Source organism: Ostrea edulis, chromosome 6, assembly GCF_947568905.1.
Source record: "Ostrea edulis chromosome 6, xbOstEdul1.1, whole genome shotgun sequence".
Taxonomy (NCBI): Eukaryota; Metazoa; Mollusca; class Bivalvia; order Ostreida; family Ostreidae; genus Ostrea; species Ostrea edulis.
Window position 1 is genome coordinate 49,937,808 of NC_079169.1, and position 21,243 is coordinate 49,959,050.

Consider the following 21,243-nt stretch of genomic DNA (forward strand, 5'->3'; position numbering starts at 1 on the left):
AGATAGTTGGGCAAACACGAACCGCTGGACACACCAGACGTGGGATCAGGTGCCTAGGAGGAGTAAGCATCCCCTGTCGACCGGTCATACCCGCCGTGAGCCCTATATCCTGGTCAGGTAAACGGAGTTATCCGTAGTCAAAATCAGTGTGCCAAGAACGGCCATGTATTTAAATGAATTAATTCCACATCTGGTAATCCTTCATAATATTCTTCAGTTTCATATATATTTAGTATCCCAGTCAATACTCCTATCAATTCTTCCTGAAAACGCGATATAATCGGTCCCGGTCAAATGTCACTCGGACATAAGCGATGTAAACGAATCATCGACCAGGAAGCAGAGCGACGAAATAAAGCCAATTTGCTGCAACTAAGTATTTAAAGGTTCAATAGTGGTCCCATTGGTGCAAATATATTACACATTTATCACTGAACCCTATCCGGATTATAAGAAGCGTAAACTGCACTAAGTTACATTATACCGTATAACATAGGTCAAAATTAGCTTCTTTCCTTATAATTTAATGTGAAACGAAAAACTACACTGTACAAGTCTTCATTTATATACAAAAAAGTAAACAAACACTGAGATATAGAAATCACTTGCACCACGCAAGGATTCAGACTGAGGAAGCGTCGACGGGAAAAAACGTCATTTTGGTTCTTTGCATAACCGGAGCATGCACTTTATTCGTCAAATTTCAAAACACAAAGTACTCTTTTTAACGAATCCTGATTATAGAAGATATGTGTAGGCTACATATGTAGGCCCAATGTTTACGGCACCGCACAAGATCGACTTTTGAGTCGCTCCGACAGTAAATATCGGGAAGTTTTTAAAAATCTAAACCTGGCCTGGATTTCTCGAAAAAATCTTAAGTGCAAACTCAGACTTAAGTCTGAGATTTTACTCAAATTTCTGAGAAAAATCTCAAATCTGAGAAAACTCAAATATTTGGATTTCTCAAAAAAATCTAAGATCGGTTTATAACTCAGCTGAGATTAAATCTTGAGATACCTTCTTAGTAGTCTCAAATCTTATCTTACCTCTCAAATATGGCGATCAACAACAGATCACAACGTCGTCGCCGCCGGCATCGTCAGCGTATAGCGTATAACAGACTCGTGGATCGCGAAAATCCATTAGAAAATTTGTGTGAAGTAGAGGTGTTTAAGAGGTACCGATTTAGACCTGATACAGTTCTTTATATCACTGGTTTGCTCGCCCCTTCTCTTACACGCGAAACTCTGAGGAGTTGCGCTCTACCACCCCTTCTTCAAGTCCTCGTAACACTGAGGTTTTTAGCGACTGGTGGGTTTTACTCGCTGATTTCGGACACCTTTTCCTCTATTTCCCCACCTTCCATATGCAGAGCAGTAAGAGACGTGTGCCGTGGTTTGTGCTGGGTGGCAAGGCAATTTATCAACATGCCGACAGGTCCAAGAATGGTACAAGTGAAACAAGAATTTTTTGCCATTGCAGGTAATTTGAACTTCCAACATCGACAAGTCAAGGGAAATAATTCTGCAACTCAGGTTATATCGTACCGCAAATCTTTCGTATTGAACAACAAACATGCATACATACGTATTAGGAATGAAAACATTGCTTCACTTGTGATATATTATCATGGTACAATGGATTATATAAAAAAAAGTTTGATTTGATTCTGACACACAAATAAAGCAGATATTTGCGGAAGTATTCGTTTATTCTAATATATGGGTGGATCTAGACTTAAATTTTCAAGGGGAGTGTGGTTGGTAATGCATAATGTCGTCATTATTTGTACACAATTTAATCTTTATCAGTTTGACATAGGGTTTCCTAATGTATTAGGCTGCGTTGATGGCACCTACATCAAAATAAAAGCACCTTCCATCAATGAGACAGATTATATAAATCATAATTTCAATACCCAAGAATTGTACTTTAATATAGTTTAAATTTTGAAATCTTTTAAAATTACTAGATATAACTCGTTTCCACACGTGAAGTAATACAACATTTCTGACACATAAATAAAGCAGATATTTGCGGAAGTATTCGATTATTCCAATGTGTGGGTGGATCTAGACTTAAAATTTTCAAGGGGAATGTGGTTAGAAACATATATATGAAAGTCTTAAAGATTGGTAACGCATAATGCCGTCATTATTTGTACACAATTTTTAATCTCTATCAATTTGTCATAGGGTTTCCTAATGTATTGGGCTGCGTTGATGGCACCTACATCAAAATAAAAGCACCTTCCATCAATGAGCCAGATTATATATAAATCATAAATTCAATACCCAAGAATTGTACTTCAATATAGTTTAAATTTTGAAATCTTTTAAAATTAATAGTTATAATTCGTTTCCACACGTGAAGTAATACAACATTTCATGTATATTTCTACTATAGTCTGATCAATTAACAAGTGATCACAAGTTAAATATTATATATCTAGGTTTCCCAAATGTTCTGGGATGTGTTGATGGGACCTTCATCAAACTACAATCACCATCACAGAATGAACCAGACTATGTGAATAGGAAAGGATATCATTCTCTTAATGTGCAGGTATTCTGTGCTTTTAACATTAGCATATTCATGGATCATATTCGATTTCACAACACAACACAGTATGGTATGATTTTTGATAATGTATTAATAATTTCATTTATGCCACAACAGGGCCTATGGGCCACACTGCTCATCTGTGAAGATGGGCAACTAGTTAAACAAGTCTTAATTTACACAATATAACATGTTTTCATAACTTGAAGTTTTATGCTTAATAAATACTACTGTACAATGGCTAACTATTTCAAAAACAACAAACAATCAATCAAAATATGGAATGTCAAAGATGACAACAATGATGAAGACAACATAGATAGACTGAAAAGCTCACACCAGCCAGCAGTTCACATGAGCGAAACATAACAAATAATACCTGGTGGTATTTAACACAACAATTTTATCACCATATTGCTAATACAGGAACACACTGAAACACTAGAGTAATGTCCATAAAATACCATCTTCGCTTGCCAAATGTCCGATTCTCTTACTCTCATGAGAGTAAGTAAATCGGACACTTGGCTAGCAAAGATGATGAATTAAAACTTTTGATTAATTATACAAATACATGTAACCAGGTATTCAAAAACTTCCAATATACATCTCAGGATTTAACCTATATGATGGTTCAAACATTTTGCATGCAAGCTCATACATCTAATTTGAATGTAATAGCATAGAAGACTATTACCAAACAAATATGACATAAATTATTGTCCAATAAACTGACAGTTAAATCTGGATTTGCAAAGATAATTTAAATTCCTTTTAAAATAACAATTTCAGATGATATGTGATGCTAAGTATAGGATCCTAAACTGTGTGGCGAAATGGCCAGGAAGCGTACATGACAGTAGGATATTTAGAGACAGCCGTATCTCTGTTGCCTTTGACAATGGTATATATCATTAAGAATTTTCTAGGCTTTGAGATAGTACCAATACATTAGACTGATTGTACTATATTTTTTTCTATATCAACAGGACAATACAAAGGTTTCCTTCTTGGTGACTCAGGATACCCCTGCAAGCCCTATCTTGTGACGCCATATCCTGTTCCCTCTACTCCAGCAGAAGTCAAATTCAACAACTGCCATGCTAAAACAAGAGTTCTCATTGAACAGACTTTTGGAATTCTTAAGAAACGATTTTCATGTTTGTCCACTGGCCTACGCACAACTCCAGACAAGGCATGTAGTATCACTTTGGCCTGTGCAGTCTTGCACAACATTGGTATTGAAAGAAATGATATCTTAGATGTAGAAGAATTATTTGTAAACCAGGAGGATGTTAGTTTTGATGTTGGGGATCAAAGAGATGGCAAACATGTTAGGGATTATATTTGTCAGGCATTTTTTTCTTGAAATAAAACAGGTTATCTATTACTAATACTAAAGGTTTGGACGGTATACAGAAAAAAAGATAGAATCATTTTTTCTTCTTAAATGATGACTATTAAAAGGGCATGGACACGGTTTTGGTTGAAAATTTTCAAACTTTTATTTTTCCAGTTTCAATGTTTACATTGTTTAACATTGAAGGTATTTCTAATGGTCAGCAAAAATTCGAATGTCAGTTGTCGAGGTACATGGGAGATACAGAGGTCACAAGTCCTTGTTATGTAAACAAGGCTTGTGTCATGTTTTTGTTCATATAGATTAAATATACTTGTAAAAGATTTGGTTAAAGCAGATTTTTCATATTACAAGTTAATTCTGAACACAATTAAACAGTTTCTAGAGTTTGTCACATCTCATTTTGTTTTCAACATATTTCTATGAGTGAAAAATTATCTTGAGATACATTAAACAAGATAAAATAAATAAATCTATTTAGCAATCTATAAGTATACGAAAACATGGCTCTGGTCTTGTTTACATAACAAATGATTGTGAGTGCTGTTCAACAACTGACACTCAAATTTTGGTTGACCATTAATATTACACTGTACCTTAGTTAAGCAATGGGAAAAGTAAAATTTGAGAATTCTCAGCTCAAATTGCATCCATGCCCCTTTGAAATATTCATTGAATATAAATACTTATTAATGCATCACAAAATGAAATGTTGGAATGCATCAAAACATGATATACATAATATTTTACATTAATGCGTACAAATCAAGTATATCTTCCCAACCATACTACATACCTTGTCTGGATTGTCTTGTCTATTACAAATTTTGTAAAAATAATAGCACCATAGATTTTTCCACATAACAACATTTTGATACTGTAGATCAAAAACATTTAATATACAATAACATTCTGCCTATACATAAATAGGCAAAGTTTTACACACATATAGTCTTACTGAAACCCATATATATGTTAATAGGAAAATGATCTAGCAATGCCAACACCTACATCAAAGAGACGGAAAAAGTATGGAAGATGAAGAAATCCTAAATAGTATTCGTAATGTACTTGTAAACTCTTACTCTCGAATATTATTTTACTGTTCTACACATACATGTACACAGAATATATACCAACCCTGTGAATCACAACAGAAACAAAAAATAACTAGTTCTAATTGTAACGGAGATCGTTATGGATGTTCCCCAATCTCCCATCACCACTAAAGAAGTGGTGCCATTGTGCTTCAGCACAACAAATCATTTTACATATACAGTTTTTATAGTATGAACATATGATGTCTATATCATTCCATTTTTGTTTCATAAGGGAATTTATCGATTATCTAAATATCTGCCAATCATAGCAAAGCACATGTGCATACAGATTGATCATTTTGACCATGTAAATCAATTGAAACTGTTAATATATATCCCAAGATATAACTTTCAAAAGATATTTCATTGAACAAGATGCCCAAAGGCCACATCACTCACAAGCTTTGGTACCAAAAGACAGGTCTTGTTACATATCAATACGATTAGTGGCCCTGTTGTTCTTGAGAAGATTTTTATAAGAGTAATCCTATACATCACCATTGAAAAACTTTGATACACTATTTTGGTCCTACACTACCCAAAAATACCATGATCTGAACGAACTCGAATCTACACTATGTTAGGAAGCATTCATAAAAATTTCAACTTTTCTGGGCCAGTGGTTCTTGAGAAGATTTTCAAATGATCCTAACCTATTTTTGCCTTCAATGTAGGATGATTTATGCCACTTTTGATTGAAAATGGGAATAGTTGTTCTTCAGAAGAAGATTTACAAAAGACGTGTAATACATTTTAACTACTTCGTGTGCTTGAGCACTTTCTGAGAACACTCCCAGACAAAAAAGTATTGGGGAGAAAAAGAAGAGGGAGAAACAGAGTAAAAACAAAATGCCTACTGCTCTGAACATGCCTTGTCCATTTTAGATTGCAAAATTTTCATTTTCATTTTATAATATGCTGTCTTTGTTTGGTAAGCCTCCCTTTCTGCCCGAAGGGTTAAAATCTCTTCTTCCTCCATCGTCTTCCGTCTCTTTGATGTGGATGGTGTTGGACCCAAGTCAATGACCTGACAGTTCACTGTTGCACTGGAACTGGCTACAATGATACATTTACAAATTGTAGTACATAAATCATGAAATAGAAGTACAAGTTTTTAATTAATATCAGGTTCTGCAGCAGAATGGTTGCGAAACACAATTCTACATCGAATGATTTCAGTTAATGTCTTTTGTATATGTATAACTTTTCTAGCCCAGTGGTTCAAGAGAAAAAGATTTCTAAAGAATGTTGCTATATATTCGCATGTAAAACTTTGATCCCCTATTGTAGGTCGGGGCGACCTACAACCATGGACCATGGATCATGGACCATGATTTTAACAAAATTGAATCTGCACTATGTAAGGCAAGAGTCATGTAAATTTTAATTTTTCCAACCCAGTGGTTCTTGAGATGATTTTTAATGACTCCACCCCATTTTTGCATTTATGTAATTATCTCCCCTTTGTAAGGGGCATGGCCCTTCCAGTGAACTAATAGGTGAGCTAAATTAAATACATGTACATGTAACAGTGAAACCTTTATGAATTATTTCATATTCACATACATGTGGAGGCAATCTCAGATGAGTAAGTATGTTGCTGTGGCACCTCATTTGGCACAGAGTAAAGTATCACTGCAATGAAAAATAGTGTTAGTGTAAATAAACTTCGTTCTATCTCGACAACGTCATTATGCATTTTCTGTTGAACTACTGTCTCTTTATAATACTGTTTTTATAATGGTACAAGTTTCAAGTTTGTTTAATAATGTATGGTTAAAGGTACATTGTACATATGTTGTATTTAAAGTGAAATGTGGACTGTTCTTCAATGCATATTTTTTTTTTTTGGTGACATGTAGAAAACTTTAGAAAAGACACAAGATTTGAAAAGAAAATTACAAGAATTATGTCAGTTAAGAGTTGCAAATAAATTGGGCCAAAATTAAAAGTATTTGTTTGATGCACATGTACTCCAACATACAACTTTCAAGGTTGGACATTTTATATCAAGAGAAAAAGTTTGGTTTGCTAAATGAGAATCATTCAATACATCATGAACATGAATAATTGTTAAATTTGAAAATTAAAAGTTTGGCTTAATAAATGAGAATCATTCAATACATCGTGGACATGAATAATTCATTAATTGTCAAATATGAAAAATAACTTTTATTTTGGCATCAGATGTCAAGATTTTCCCCCACAAAGTCCTTAACAATTATTTGGCATGAATGAATATTATACATTGGGGTAATGTACATCAAATAATTTTTTTTAATACTTGGCCTTACTAACTGATATAATTTAATTGTTTGTCTGTATTTCTTGGGTATACCCTGAAACACAATTTGCTAAAATAAGTGTTATTTATTACCTAATTCAAACGCTTCAAAGACGTCTGTAGTTTCACGGGTTATATTGCTCAATTGTATTATCACCCTCTCGGGGGAATTGAAGATGATTGCAAGTTTGATAAATATTTGAGTTAAACGTAAACACATTTTCTGTTTGCAATGACTAAAGAACAGAATAAATTTTGGAACATAATATATGCTGCTAAAAATTGAAAATTTATCTAATCATGTATTTCATTGGAAAAGAGATTATCGGACACTTGGTCCGGCCAACAACTGATATTGATCGGACCAAAACAAAAATTACCGGACATTTGCCAATGTCCGACGGACCTTTGGAATCACTGATTTATAAAATCAAATTCGTCTGATATCTACAGATCGAAGCATGCCATATGTGTAAAAAAAATTCATAAGTATATTTTCCAAACTGATGCTTTAGAAAATTAACTGGTTCCATTGGACTGACTAAAACAAATGTCAGTCAGTCTGTCAGACTTTTAATCAGTCATAGACTGACGGGCATATGTTAATTTCGAGTCCTGCATATAGGTTACATTTCGAACATTCATGTGCACTATATACCTTCCTCTGTGTCATGTCCTCCAGACAGACCACACAATGTAGGCCTGTCCCCCATTCCAACAATAATTTCTGCCTCCACTGGAGTGGGCGAGGGAGGCTTTGGTCCTCCACCAGTTGCCGGTCTCCTGATGGCATCCGCTTTCTCCTTTGCTGAAATTTATTTTTCACATCAGTATAATATAAACAAGAGGCCCAAGGGCCACATTGCTCACCTGAGTCACTTGGCAAATATTTAAAGATTTTCCCTATATATTTGTATGCAAAACTGTGATCCCCCCTTGTGACCCCATCCTCCCCTGGGGGCCATGATTTTAACAAACTAAAATCTGAAATATGTCAGAAAGTTTCATATAAATCTCAGCTTTTCTGGCTCAGTGGTTCTTGAGAAGAAGATTTTTAAAGATTTTTCCTATATATTTGTATGTAAAACTTTGATCCCCTATTGTGGCCCCATCCAACCCCAGGGGCCCATGATTTGAACAAACTTGAATCTGCATTATGTCAGGAAGCTTTCATGTAAATCTCAGCTTTTCTGGCTTAGTGGTTCTTGAGAAGAAGATTTTAAAAGTTTTTCCCTATATATTTGTATGTATAAAACTTTGATCCCCCCTTGTGGCCCCATCCTACCTGGATTTCTCTAAAAATAAATCTCAAATCTTAAACTCAGTTTTAACTTAAGTCTGAGTTTTTATCTCAGTTGAGATTTTGCTCAAATTGCATTTCTCAAAACGATCCTAGTTAAATCTCAGCTGAGTTAATCTTATTGCTCAGCTGAGTTTATTCCTCACGACACTAAGCTGGTCGCTTAAAAAAACGAAAATTCCGCACAGCTGTATATTTCTTGAACAAATCGTCTGATTGTCTTCTGCTGGAAACAAACGCGGATAACGTTGAGATGGAGCTGTTCTCCGACTTTCCCAAAAACCGTAAACCGAATTGGACGGAGAGAGAACGTCTGGTACTGGTGGAGGCGGTCCGATGCAGAGAGGGCCGCTATTTCGGTTAAATGAAGGGGGTGGTTGGGGTGAAGAACTTTCGTTTGAAGGAATCGGCGTGGGAGGAAGTCGCCCAGATCGTCAATGCGTAAGTGTAATAATTTTTCCCTACCACCAAAATCTGTCTTTAATAATCCATATATGCGTACATTTACGTTCCTTTTTATTGAAAAGAAGTGCATCCCCTGAACATTGCACGGACACACTATGTTTTGAATAAATAATTAATTTAAGGGGGGAAAATCAATCTGAATTAAAATCTGAAATTCCTAACTATTTTTAACATCCATATATTTATTATTGAGGTCGAGTGTTTGTTGATACATGTCTCTACAGCCCAGTAGCTAAGTACTTCGTTACTAGCTTGAAATTAGGGATGTATATTTAATTGCTGTTATAAAATTTAGAAATTCATTTCAAAATTAAGGATTATCTCCCTTATCCATAGCTCTTATCCTTGGACGAATTTGGCTCCACTTGTTTGGCACGCTGTTAATTTTTGGCTATATTTAGATCTAAAACTTCATAGTTATTTCGGATTCCAAACATTTCGGTTGAGCATCACTGAAGAGACATTATTTGTCGAAATGCGCATCTGGTGCATCAAAATTGGTACCGTAGAAGTTTTACATGTAAATGAGACGAATTGTATTAGTACCGACCTGCTCATTTTGTTTACCGGAAGCGAGAACATCGTATCATATGAGGTTAGAATTACCCCGAATCTACAACTTGCTTCGATTGCAACGGGAGTATATTTTCATTGCCCTATAAACTCGATTTCTTTTTATAAGAAACACATTATCGTCTCACCATTACTAAGATGAACGTGTTTTACACATACACTTTATTACTTGTTACATGTTCCAGTGCGGTTCCGATTTTGAACAGATGGAATTTTGATTAACTGAGGAATTAGTCGTAATATACCACAGACGCTTGTGTTATAAACTTCGCAAGCTATTATGTTATAGATTAATACGTGTTATTTCATACCAAAGCTTGCGAGGTTTTTGAGTGCTTGTGTATGTATATACACTTGAACCGTTAATTTTGTAATAATAGTAGGGAGTCTATACTATACCACTCCCTAATAAAATGATTTTTCTTTTATTTATTTTTTATTTAGGGGGTAGCATAGTATAAATTACCAGTTCTTGGGTGGATATATGCCCACCCTTAATGAACATTAAATGCGTTACAGTATGTGTGTGTGCACATACATGTACATATACAGATATACTCAAACACACCATGTATATTTGCACATAAAGACTTTAATCACAAGATAATTACTTGAATCGGAGATATATATATATATATATATATATATATATATATATATATATATATATATATATATCACAAAAATGGAATTTAATGTGCATTTATAAATACCTACATGCATCTAAAAAATATTGAATTTTTTTAGTACCGATTGTTTTTTTGTTTTTTTATAAATGATTTTACAAATTATCTAGCATTTAAATAAAATCAATACATGTATTAAAAAAATACATTTTAAACTCTTGTAAGTGACTATTAAGGGACGAGCAAACCAGTGATGTAAAGAATTGTATCAGGCCGAAATCGGTACCTCTTAAACACTTCTACTTCACACAAATTTTCTAATGGATTTTCGCGATCCACGAGTCTGTAATAGGCTATACGCTGACGATGCCGGCGGCGACGACTTTGTGACCTGTTTTTGATCGCCATATTTGAATTTGAGACTAGACTTGAGATTGCTATGGAGGTTACCTCCATACTTATGTTCATTCTCAAGTTGAGTAAAATTATTGACTAAGCTTTTTTTTTTTTTTTTTTTAGAAAAATCCAAATATTTGAATTTTCTCAGATTTGAGACTTTTCTCAGAAATTTGAGTAAATTCTCAGACTTAAGTCTGAATTTGGACTTAAGATTTTTTCGAGAAATCCAGGACAGGCCTTACACAAATTACGTCATGCACCAGAAATTGCTACATGATTTGCGGTAGTCTTACTTTATAAACGTTTTAAACCAAATTATACATTATGTAACTTACCATAGCATGCAGCATTGTCGCCCATTAAATCCAACACGGTAAAATGTAAACAATTCACAGAGTCCATCGATGTGGCTTGACATCATTTGGTACATTTTGTAAGAGATGACTCATTTTATTTCGTTTGTTATACTTGCCAGTCATACATATACATTATGATATCTTCCCCTTATTAACGTTCATAACTCGCGGGCAAGCGTTTAAAGAATAAGATTCAAACACTCATAAGACCGAGATCCTATTTCAGACGCTTGTCTTTATCAGTTCATCTTTCGGCGTGCAACAAGAACGTTCGAGGATTTTTGTTTTCCTGCAGAACTTATCAAGTGATTCTGTAAATTGTTATGTTTTCCTTGTAAGTATTTTCGTTCCGTGGGGATTCGGGTTAGAATAGGTCCTCAGTACCCCTTGCTTGTCGTAAGAGGCGACTAAATGGGGCGGTCCTTCGGATGAGACCGCAAAAACCGAGGTCCAATATCACAGCAGGTGTGGCACGATAAAGATCCCTCCCTGCTCAATGGCCATAAGCGTCGAGCATAGGCCTAAATTTTGCAGCCCTTCGCCGACAGTGGTGACGTCTCCATATGAGTGAAATATTCTCGAGAGGAACGTTAAACAATATTCAATCAATCAATCCATTCATTATGGAAGAGACCAGTATTACTAACGAAGAATTAAATTCGGGTTTGGAATGCCAGAATTTACAAACAACCATGGAGGTCAAATCCAAGAAAACACGAGCGTCGAGGAAATCTTCGAGCAACAGTTCGAAGAAATCTATTATAGACAAAATGGAACAACTCGAGAGCAGATTAAATGACAAGTTGGATACTATGATGAATTTTTTTTAGAGAAAGCATTCAAACTTTATCTAACTCTGTTTTAGAAAATACTAATGCTCAAAGTGTTCATGATTTGCACATGCCTTTGTCAGTAAACAAGGATACCGGTGGTTTATCCACGCGGAGACCTGAACCAATGTTATCAAGTGTTGACGATTCTCTTAGAATGCATCCGTTAATACCTTTAGAAAGTGAAGTCCAGATTGAAAGGACAGTGTGCCTGAAATGGACGACATGATATCCTTAGCCCCCACTGTTAGTGAGGTATTAGGAGAACACGAATTCACAAGACAGGAGGAATATATTGCTTCTCTTAATTCTGATCCTAATCAGACTATTCTGGACTCTAACAACAATAGATTTCAGAATTTGATAAATAAAATGTTGAACACCCAAAAACGCTAAATGACATTTTTGGCAAAGTTTCTTCTACAGATGAAAAAAAGGTGGGTTTGATATTAGACAAGACTCAGGAAGAAGTCCTGAAATAATATTGGGGACTATCTGACCCCGAGAGACTGTCAGCATATAGAGAGGAATACAGACAATGTTTTCCCATGCACTCAGACTCGTCAGCATTTTTACAAGTACCAGGATTAAATGACATCTTGGAACCAATGGTACGGAAAAACATGGCTCTAAGGCCAACAAAGGTTGGGGTAAAAGTAGGTACTTGTTTTCACAACCTTTCAAGAGCATTGACACGTTAGCTTCCCAAGGTCAGATGGCTGCTCGTATGGGTATAATTTCAATAAGTTACATGCAGCAAGCTCTTGGAACATTGCTGAACACGTTAGCTTCCCGGGATTCAAAGACAGTACAAGCAATTAAAGACATTTCCTCAATGTCTACCAAAGCACTTGATCAAATGAGAAGGACAGGAGCTTTTCACTATTTAATTAGAAGGCTCAAGACTCTGGTTTATATCCTCTGAAAGATGTTCATAGTAAGATTATTTGTCTACCATTATCAGACGTTGGTGTCAGATTCTCTTAAAGACTTAATTCCAGAATGGAGTAAAAAAGTCAAGAACGAAAATTTTCAGAAAATACTGACAATTCTGGAAATTTCAAAAAGCCTATAATGTCCACAATGACAAACAACAGGGCATTTCAAAAGAATCCCAAGAACCGCATCTACTAGTTCATCTACTACAGTAGACAGAATGAGTTCTTTTCGGATTCCAAAAAAAATCCAATAAATGACTGGAATATAGAACAGGTAACACAAATTGCAATGTTTCCAGAGAAACCAGTTGGGGTCGTCTCAAATTTTTCTCAAATAATTGGCATTTGATAACTTGAGACAGCTGGGTATTTTCAATAATCAAAGAAGGGTACAGATTGGAATTCTTGCAAAAACCCCCGTTTCAATGGGTGAAAAAGACAATTCCATGTACACAGAAACATTTTTTGTTAAAAGAGGTAAACGATTTATTAGGAAAAGATGCTATAGAACCTGTCTCAAATCAAGAGAACCAAACAGGTTTTTACAGTACATTTTCCTTGTACCAAAAAAATGTGGGAAAATGAGACCAATTTTGAATTTGAGACCCCTCAATCAGTATCTTGAGAAACAACATTTCAAAATGGAAACTTTATACAAGGTGTTGAATCTGGTGAAACCAAACGATTGGGCAATATCAATCGATTTAGCAGATGCTTATTTACACATACTCATATTCTAAAACACCAAACGTTTCAAAGATTTTGTGTAGAAAACCATTGTTATCAATGGAAAAAATGTGTTTCGGACCAACATCAGCACCACGATTTTTCACGAAAATGATGTCTGTAGTAGAAGAATATTTGAGAACACACAATGTTCGTCTAGCAGTTTACGATTGGACCGTCTTGGGCTTTATTTAATGGAACATCTGTGAAGTCAATTTTACATTTTGCAGATTGGAGTAAAGAATCTACTTTCTGCAATTTCTACTTAAGAGATGTAGATGACTGTGTTCCAGTTCTTAAATGTGCTGTAAATAATTGATTGATATGTACTGTGTAAATAGTTGGGGGGGGAGGGGTCAGAGATGTGATCATCTCCGGCGAGTTGCGAATATGAACAATTTTATGTATAGTTTTCAACCATTCAGTGTTTGTTTGTGTACATAATATTTGATGGACCTCGGTCTTGTGAGTGTTTGAATCTTATTGTTTAAAACGCTTGCCCGCGACTTATGAACGTTAATACTGCAAAGATATCCTAATGTATATGTTTTGACTGTATAACTCACTCATTAAATTGAAATTTGATAACAATTTTTTTTCTTCAATTTTATGCTTTGATAGGCGGATCAAGCAATCCCACAAGTGAAAATGTATTTTATTATGAAACAGCAATAGTTGCAAGACCTTGACATAGCATAATTTCGCACATGATATTGTATTACAGATAGTATCGAGTTTTTCCCGTTAATGATTTGTGTAATTTATAAGTAAAAAAAAAACCATATGCCTTGTTTGACATCGAGAAAAAAGTCAAACTGTGGTATTTTATTGTGCACGTTTAATTCGTTGATTTTCAATTTCATAGAATGCCTACAACGGTAACGGTGCTGCGATGTAACTTTTTTTTTAAGTCCTGGGTTACCAAGGGGGCGTGTCCCCATAGCAAGTCACATTACACAATATAAACTAAAAAATTCAGTGTGCTCAGCCAATCAAATTGCGTGTTACAAATAAAATTAAATTATAATTCGATATCATGAATGTTTCGTTTATCAAGTGCAAAAAGGTCTTTATTTATTTCTGTTGATTGGATCAAACTTCTTTATCTGTATTGTTAGAAGAAATGATTATGTTTATGTTTTATGCAATGATTGATTTCTGTTCCTTATATTGTGTTGACACCAACAGACAAATGAAGTTTAATGAATAAATTTTAAGTGCAAAAAGGTCATGTTTAGAACACTGTAGCTCAATAAAAAGCATTGTTACCCCATATTTTTAATTTCCTAATTCTCCTATTAGGTCCTCCAAATGTCAAGGGCAAACTTCTTTAACAAGCCTTATTCCATTCAAAAATATTGTTTTTTTCTAGATGTAAACGCGACATTTCTATCTGTAAATGCGATATTTCTATCCCGAAATATAAACAATACGTCGTTGCTACTCTCTCGAACATCTATTAATATTATATTTTACATCTTATCTAAAATGAAAAACATTCTCCAATAAACATTTTCTCAGGACATACAGAGTTATTGGGTAATGTCGTTGATTTCATGTTGCTTTTACATTTTAAAACTTTTGATAATTTGACTTGTAAATCTTCTAACGTTGTCTACGCCATTGAGTGTAACCTGTGTGACTTAATTTATGTGGGAGAAACCAAGGGTTCACTTAATAAAAGAAAATCAGGCACAGATTTCAAATTAAAAATGGTGGTAACCAACTTCTTTACAAGCATTTTAATGCACCGGACCACTCCATCTTGTCCATGATGGTAAAGATTTTGGAAAAAATTTACCATCACACAAACAATCCAACATTAAGCACCCCTTTTCGTAGACAACGAGAAGATCACTGGATCAAGACCCTAGGCACTGCATTTCCATATGGATGCAATGATAATGTGTATGATGTGGGAAATTTGACTAGTCCACAAGGAAATAACGTTAATGTGATGGGACTCTTTCCCAATAACCAAAGACGGAAACGCAGTCATGGACATCGTTCATATAAAAGACCAAATATAAATGATGTCACGCTTGATTCACTTTTGCCTTACGTCAACAGACAATTAGGTCCACATCATATTCGTACAAAACTTTACTCTGTTTCATTGAGAGTTTTACACACGTTATTTGAAGAAGCTACAGCTAGTCTATACTTGGATTTTTCAACACCTGAATATAGACTGAACTATATGATTATGGATGTTGCCTATCACAGGTTCTTTAAACCAGCACGGACCATGGATGATATTTCTTCCAAATCATGCCGCCAGTTCCTTAAGCTCCGATTTACAATGTATTACAATTTGCATTTTCCTCTATGAACCAACCAATTTCAGCACGCAGTACAATCCGTTCATATTGACTATGAACGGATTATGAACTAGTTTAAAGCACGCGACTGAGAGAGCGTAATGATTTGAAAAAATACAATATGTGTTACAAAGATCTCACAAAGTCACACATTGTATTAAGATTGTGAACTTACGTGGATAACCATCCCAATCTCGTGGTCTCCTAGCTCCAAAATGCAGTGCACCGTGCAATGATAAAAGGCACGGTAAGACGAAGTGTGAGGTCGTGTCTATGTTTTGACATACATGTACGTCACAATACGACTGTGACATAGGTGGGTCTTCGGAGTTCGTTTTATGCAATGAAATATTTTTTTATACAACAAATGTAAACAAATGGTGATTTAGTAAATGAATATAAATATAAGAAATGAACATCACTTTTGAGCTGTTCATGGTCAATATGACCGGATTTGGATTTGAGACAAATTCTCTGTGAATTGCTAGCGTGATTCACAGAATTCGCCTCAAATCCAAATCCGTTCATATTGACCATGAACAGTTCAAAAGTGATGTTCATTTCTTAAATGAAAACTATTTAAATAAGACAATTAAAAAAATAGAAACCCAAGATAATGGGATTATTTATAATCAATCAGATATTCTGAAAGAAATCAAACAGTTTTATGAAAACCTATATAAGAATTACGACTCTGATTTGATCAATATGGACCTGAATGATATATTAACTTTAACAAAATTACCTAGACTTGATCAAAAAACTTCCATGGATCTAGAAAAAGATATTGGTGAGCGTGAAATCTTTCAAGTGCTTAAAGAAATGAAAAACAATAAGTCTCCAGGCAGTGATGGATTTACAACAGAATTTTTTAAATTTTTTTGGAATGATCTTAAGGCTTATATTACTGGTGCTATTAATCAAATCTTTAGGCAAGGATATTTACCAGTCTCACAGAGACTTGGTATCATTTCTTGTTTACCAAAGGGTGATAAACCAAGGCAATTCCTTAAGAATTGGCGGCCTATCACTCTACTTAATGTGTTATATAAATTAATATCAGGCTGTATTAGCCAAACAATTAAAAGTACTTTAGATTATCTTATTTCTAATACACAAACTGGCTTCATAAAAGGTAGATATATAGGGGGAAATACTATATTTATATATGACCTCATGGCATATACAGAAAAACATAATTTACCAGGCTTGCTTATGCTTATAGATTTTGAGAACGCATTTGACTCAATATCATGGTAACAATGTAATTACTTGGGTTAAAATTCTAAATACCAATATCAAAGCCTCAGTTCTACAATGTGGAAAGCTCTCTGAACAATTCGACATTCAGAGAGGGTGCCGTCAGGGTGACCCTATTGCCCCATACTTATTTATTCTATGTGCAGAAGTACTTGCTATTTTGATTAAACAAAATAAAAATATTAAAGGTATAGTTATCAATGATAAAGAACATAAAATGTCTCAGTACGCGGAATTATACCTGTTAAAAGTTACTTAAAAAAAATCAAAGTTGTGGATAATGATATTTGCTCATTTTGTGGACACAGCTCTGAAAACATTGAACATATTTTTGTGTTTTGCGACAAAATAGGAACTTTGTGGAACCAACTAAGCTTACATATTTATGAGAGAACAACAAATAGAATTGGTTTCAATGTTTTTAATATTATTTTTGGTGATTGTCCATTACAAAATTCCAACAAAGTAATAAATTTCATAATTTTATATACCAAGCAATATATATTTTTATGTTGCAAACAAAACAGATCACCATCTTTTGAGGGTGTATTACAATATATTAAGATGAAATATGAAATTGAACATTGTATATTTTCAAAAAACTGTAATTTTAAAAAATTCAGTACAATCTGGGCTGTATGGAAAAATATTTTTGATTAATGCCTTTCCTCTCTTTACTTGGTACTGTCAACCTTATTATGTTATTATAACTAACTATGTGTGTGAATGTATGTATGAATGTCATTATCAAATACTAAATTTTGCAAATAAAAAAAAAAAAAATTTCTTAAATGAAGTACTGTTTATTCAAAAACTTCTACTTGAGAAGAAAAGATATTTTGCCATGGCCTTCAACTCGACATTTAGATACATCGACGGCATTTTATTTATTAACAATAACCATCTTCATTGATATGTCGATTCGATATATCCCTGTGAACTCTAGATAATCGACACCACGGAGTCTTCCACATCTGCTTTGTACTTAGATATTGCATTGAAAAAGAATATTAACGACAACTAACAGTTCATCTTTATGACAAACGGGATGATTTCAGCTTCCCCATCGTCAACTTCCCATGTTTATGTAGTAATATCCCATTATTACCTGAATATGGTATTCATATCTCTCAACTGATTCCATACGCAATACTTTGTTCTGCATATGATCAGTTTCTACATTGAGACAGGCTACTGACAAACACGGTGATGTTACAGGAGTTTCAACCGTGTCGGTCGCGTTCAAAATCAGAATTTCGCAACTTATTTGGTCGTTATTATGATCTAGTGTGTTAATGCAACCGATGATTGGGTCAAATGCTGTCAGGTGTGTTTCATGCCAATTGTTAGGCTGTTCTTGGTACACTGATTTTGACTATGGATTACTCCATTTATCTGATCAAGATATAGGACTCTCGGCGGATGTGCCCGGTAGACTGGGGATGATTACTCCTTCTAGGCACCTGATCTCAATTCTGGTATGTCCAAGGGTTCATTTTTGTCCAACTTTTTTTTTTTATTCCTTAAAGGGGTTCTGAGATAGATCCCTGTTCCTTATCTTCACCTTTCATTATGTAATTCAGAACAACCACCACTGTTAAGGTAAAGTTGAAATGAAAATTATATACATAGAGATGGGGTTTTTTTTCATTTAGTATTACTAGGAAATATATCTACCCCTGTGGCCAGTAAGGCGCTAGATAAAACAAATTCAATGTCTGACCAAAAAAATGAAGTCCCATAGTTTCATCATTCTTAAATTCGCACAGTGACAATGAGGGCGAAAGGGACGAAAATAAAACGAGGACGAATATTTCCCTGTGTACAGTATGTGGTATTCAACAGTCACATGTCTTTTTTCATTAAAGTGTAAGTGATGTCGAATGACAGAAACTTACAGGAGTTTTAACCCCCTCCCCTTAACTATTTGAATTTAGATTTTTATCCGACATCGATATTTTGATCTTGCCGCTAAACACGTTGCAGTGTTTTACTTCTTCAAATATACAAAAAATATCCAAAACAATAGACTTTTAGCCATTCATTTATTCTCTCCAGCCAAATTCACTTAAAAGGATATACCTCCAAATGCACTAAAGATAATACTCCGCCAAATGTGTTTTAAAAAACATCGCCAAATGCTCTAAAAACCATCGCCAAATGTGTTTAAAAAAAACATCGCCAATTGCTCTAAAAACCATCGCCAAATGCGCTCAAAACACATCGTCAAATGCTCTAAAAACCATCGCCAAATGCACTAAAAACACATCGCCAAATGTGTAAAAAAAAAAAAAAAAAAAAAAACAAACAAACAAACAAACATCGCCAAATGCTCCAAAAACCATCGCCAAATGCCCTAAAAACACATCGCCAAATGCTCTAAAAACCATCGCCAAATGCTCTAAAAACCATTGTCAAATGCGCTAAAAACACATCGCCAAATGTGTTTTAAAAAACATCGCCAAATGCGCTAAAACCACATCGCCAAATGCGCTAATAAACCATCGCCAAATGCTCTAAAACCCATCGCCTAATGCGCTAAAAAAAAACATCGCCAAATGCGCTAAAAAGAATACACCGCCAAATGTGATACGTTTACCGTATTTCTGATATTTTGTTATACTTGCACCTTACGAGTGCAATTACATGTAGATCTACTTACTGATGTTGTAAATCTTTGTATCATTCTACATCCTTACCTGTACAATTACATGTAGATCTAATTACTGATGTTGTTAATCTTTGTATCATTCTACATCCTTACCTGTACAATTACATGTAGATCTAATTACTGATGTTGTTAATCTTTGTATCATTCTACATCCTTACCTGTACAATTACATGTAGATTTACTTACTGATATTGTAAATCTTTATATCGTTCTATACCCTTACCTGTACAATTACATGTAGATCTAATTACTGATGTTGTTAATCTTTGTATCGTTCTCTATCATTACCTGTACAATTACATGTAAATCTACTTACTGATATTGTAAATCTTTGTATCATTCTACATCCTTACCTGTACAATTACATGTAGATCTAATTACTGATGTTGTTAATCTTTGTATCGTTCTCTATCATTACCTGTACAATTACATGTAAATCTACTTACTGATGTTGTAAATCTTTGTATCATTCTACATCCTTACCTGTACAATTACATGTAGATCTAATTACTGATGTTGTTAATCTTTGTATATACATGTATCTACACCCTTACCTGTACAATTACATGTAGATCTACTTACTGATATTGTAAATCTTTGTATATATCTACACCCTTACCTGTACAATTACATGTAGATTTACTTACTGATATTGTAAATCTTTGTATATATCTACACCCTTACCTGTACAATTACATGTAGATTTACTTACTGATATTGTAAATCTTTATATCGTTCTATACCCTTACCTGTACAATTACATGTAGATCTACTTACTGATATTGTAAATCTTTGTATATATCTACACCCTTACCTGTACAATTACATGTAGATTTACTTACTGATATTGTAAATCTTTGTATCGTTCTCTATCATTACCTGTACAATTACATGTAGATCTACTTACTGATGTTGTAAATCTTTGTATCGCTCTACACCCTTACCTGTACAATTACATGTAGATTTACTTACTGATATTGTAAATCTTTGTATAGTTCTACGTCCTTATCTCCATTGTTTTTTCACAGAAAACCATAGTCACTGGCTCACCATCGTACCATCTGAGCTTTGCCGACACTATTATCAGTGAAACACCGTTTGTGAAGAACCTAGGTGTATGGTTTGATAAGACACGTTGCTTGCAAAAGCAAATCTCATCTGTGCCTCGTGCTTGCTATCATCAACTACGTAACATCGAACGAATACGGTCGCTCATCACAAAAGATGCGTGCAAGACACTAGTATGTGCCCTCGTGACATCTCGGCTCAACTATACCAATGCTCTTCTTTCCGGTATTAACACAACCGACTTGGCAAAACTGCAGCGGATATAGAATATGGCAGCACGAATCATCACTCGTACCAAGAGAAGTGATCTCATAACACCAGTGCTGATTTATTTACATTGGCTTCCTATTGACAGGCGCAGCCAATACGAAATTATCCTCTACGCATATAAGGTGATTCAT

At 34.5% G+C, this 21,243-nt stretch overlaps 2 protein-coding genes and 1 pseudogene across 2 annotated transcripts; 2 read left to right on the forward strand and 1 right to left on the reverse strand.

Moving 5' to 3' along the window:
* Nucleotides 1–896: 896 nt before the first annotated feature.
* LOC125646526 (putative nuclease HARBI1) lies at nucleotides 897–4,967 on the forward strand. Its single transcript, XM_048872874.2, has 3 exons — nucleotides 897–1,485; nucleotides 2,456–2,652; nucleotides 4,908–4,967. The coding sequence occupies exons 1-3, from the start codon at nucleotides 1,059–1,061 to the stop codon at nucleotides 4,965–4,967; spliced, it is 684 nt and encodes a 227-aa protein (XP_048728831.2). The 5' UTR covers nucleotides 897–1,058.
* LOC125646528 (uncharacterized) lies at nucleotides 2,637–8,424 on the reverse strand. Its single transcript, XM_048872875.2, has 3 exons — nucleotides 7,968–8,424; nucleotides 6,592–6,660; nucleotides 2,637–6,081 (listed from the first exon to the last, which is right to left on the reverse strand). Exons 1-3 carry the CDS (start codon nucleotides 8,020–8,022, stop codon nucleotides 5,879–5,881), a joined length of 327 nt encoding a protein of 108 aa, XP_048728832.1. The 5' UTR covers nucleotides 8,023–8,424; the 3' UTR covers nucleotides 2,637–5,878.
* Nucleotides 8,425–11,561: 3,137 nt separating this feature from the next.
* Nucleotides 11,562–12,992, forward strand: LOC125647228 (uncharacterized; annotated as a pseudogene).
* Nucleotides 12,993–21,243: the final 8,251 nt, after the last annotated feature.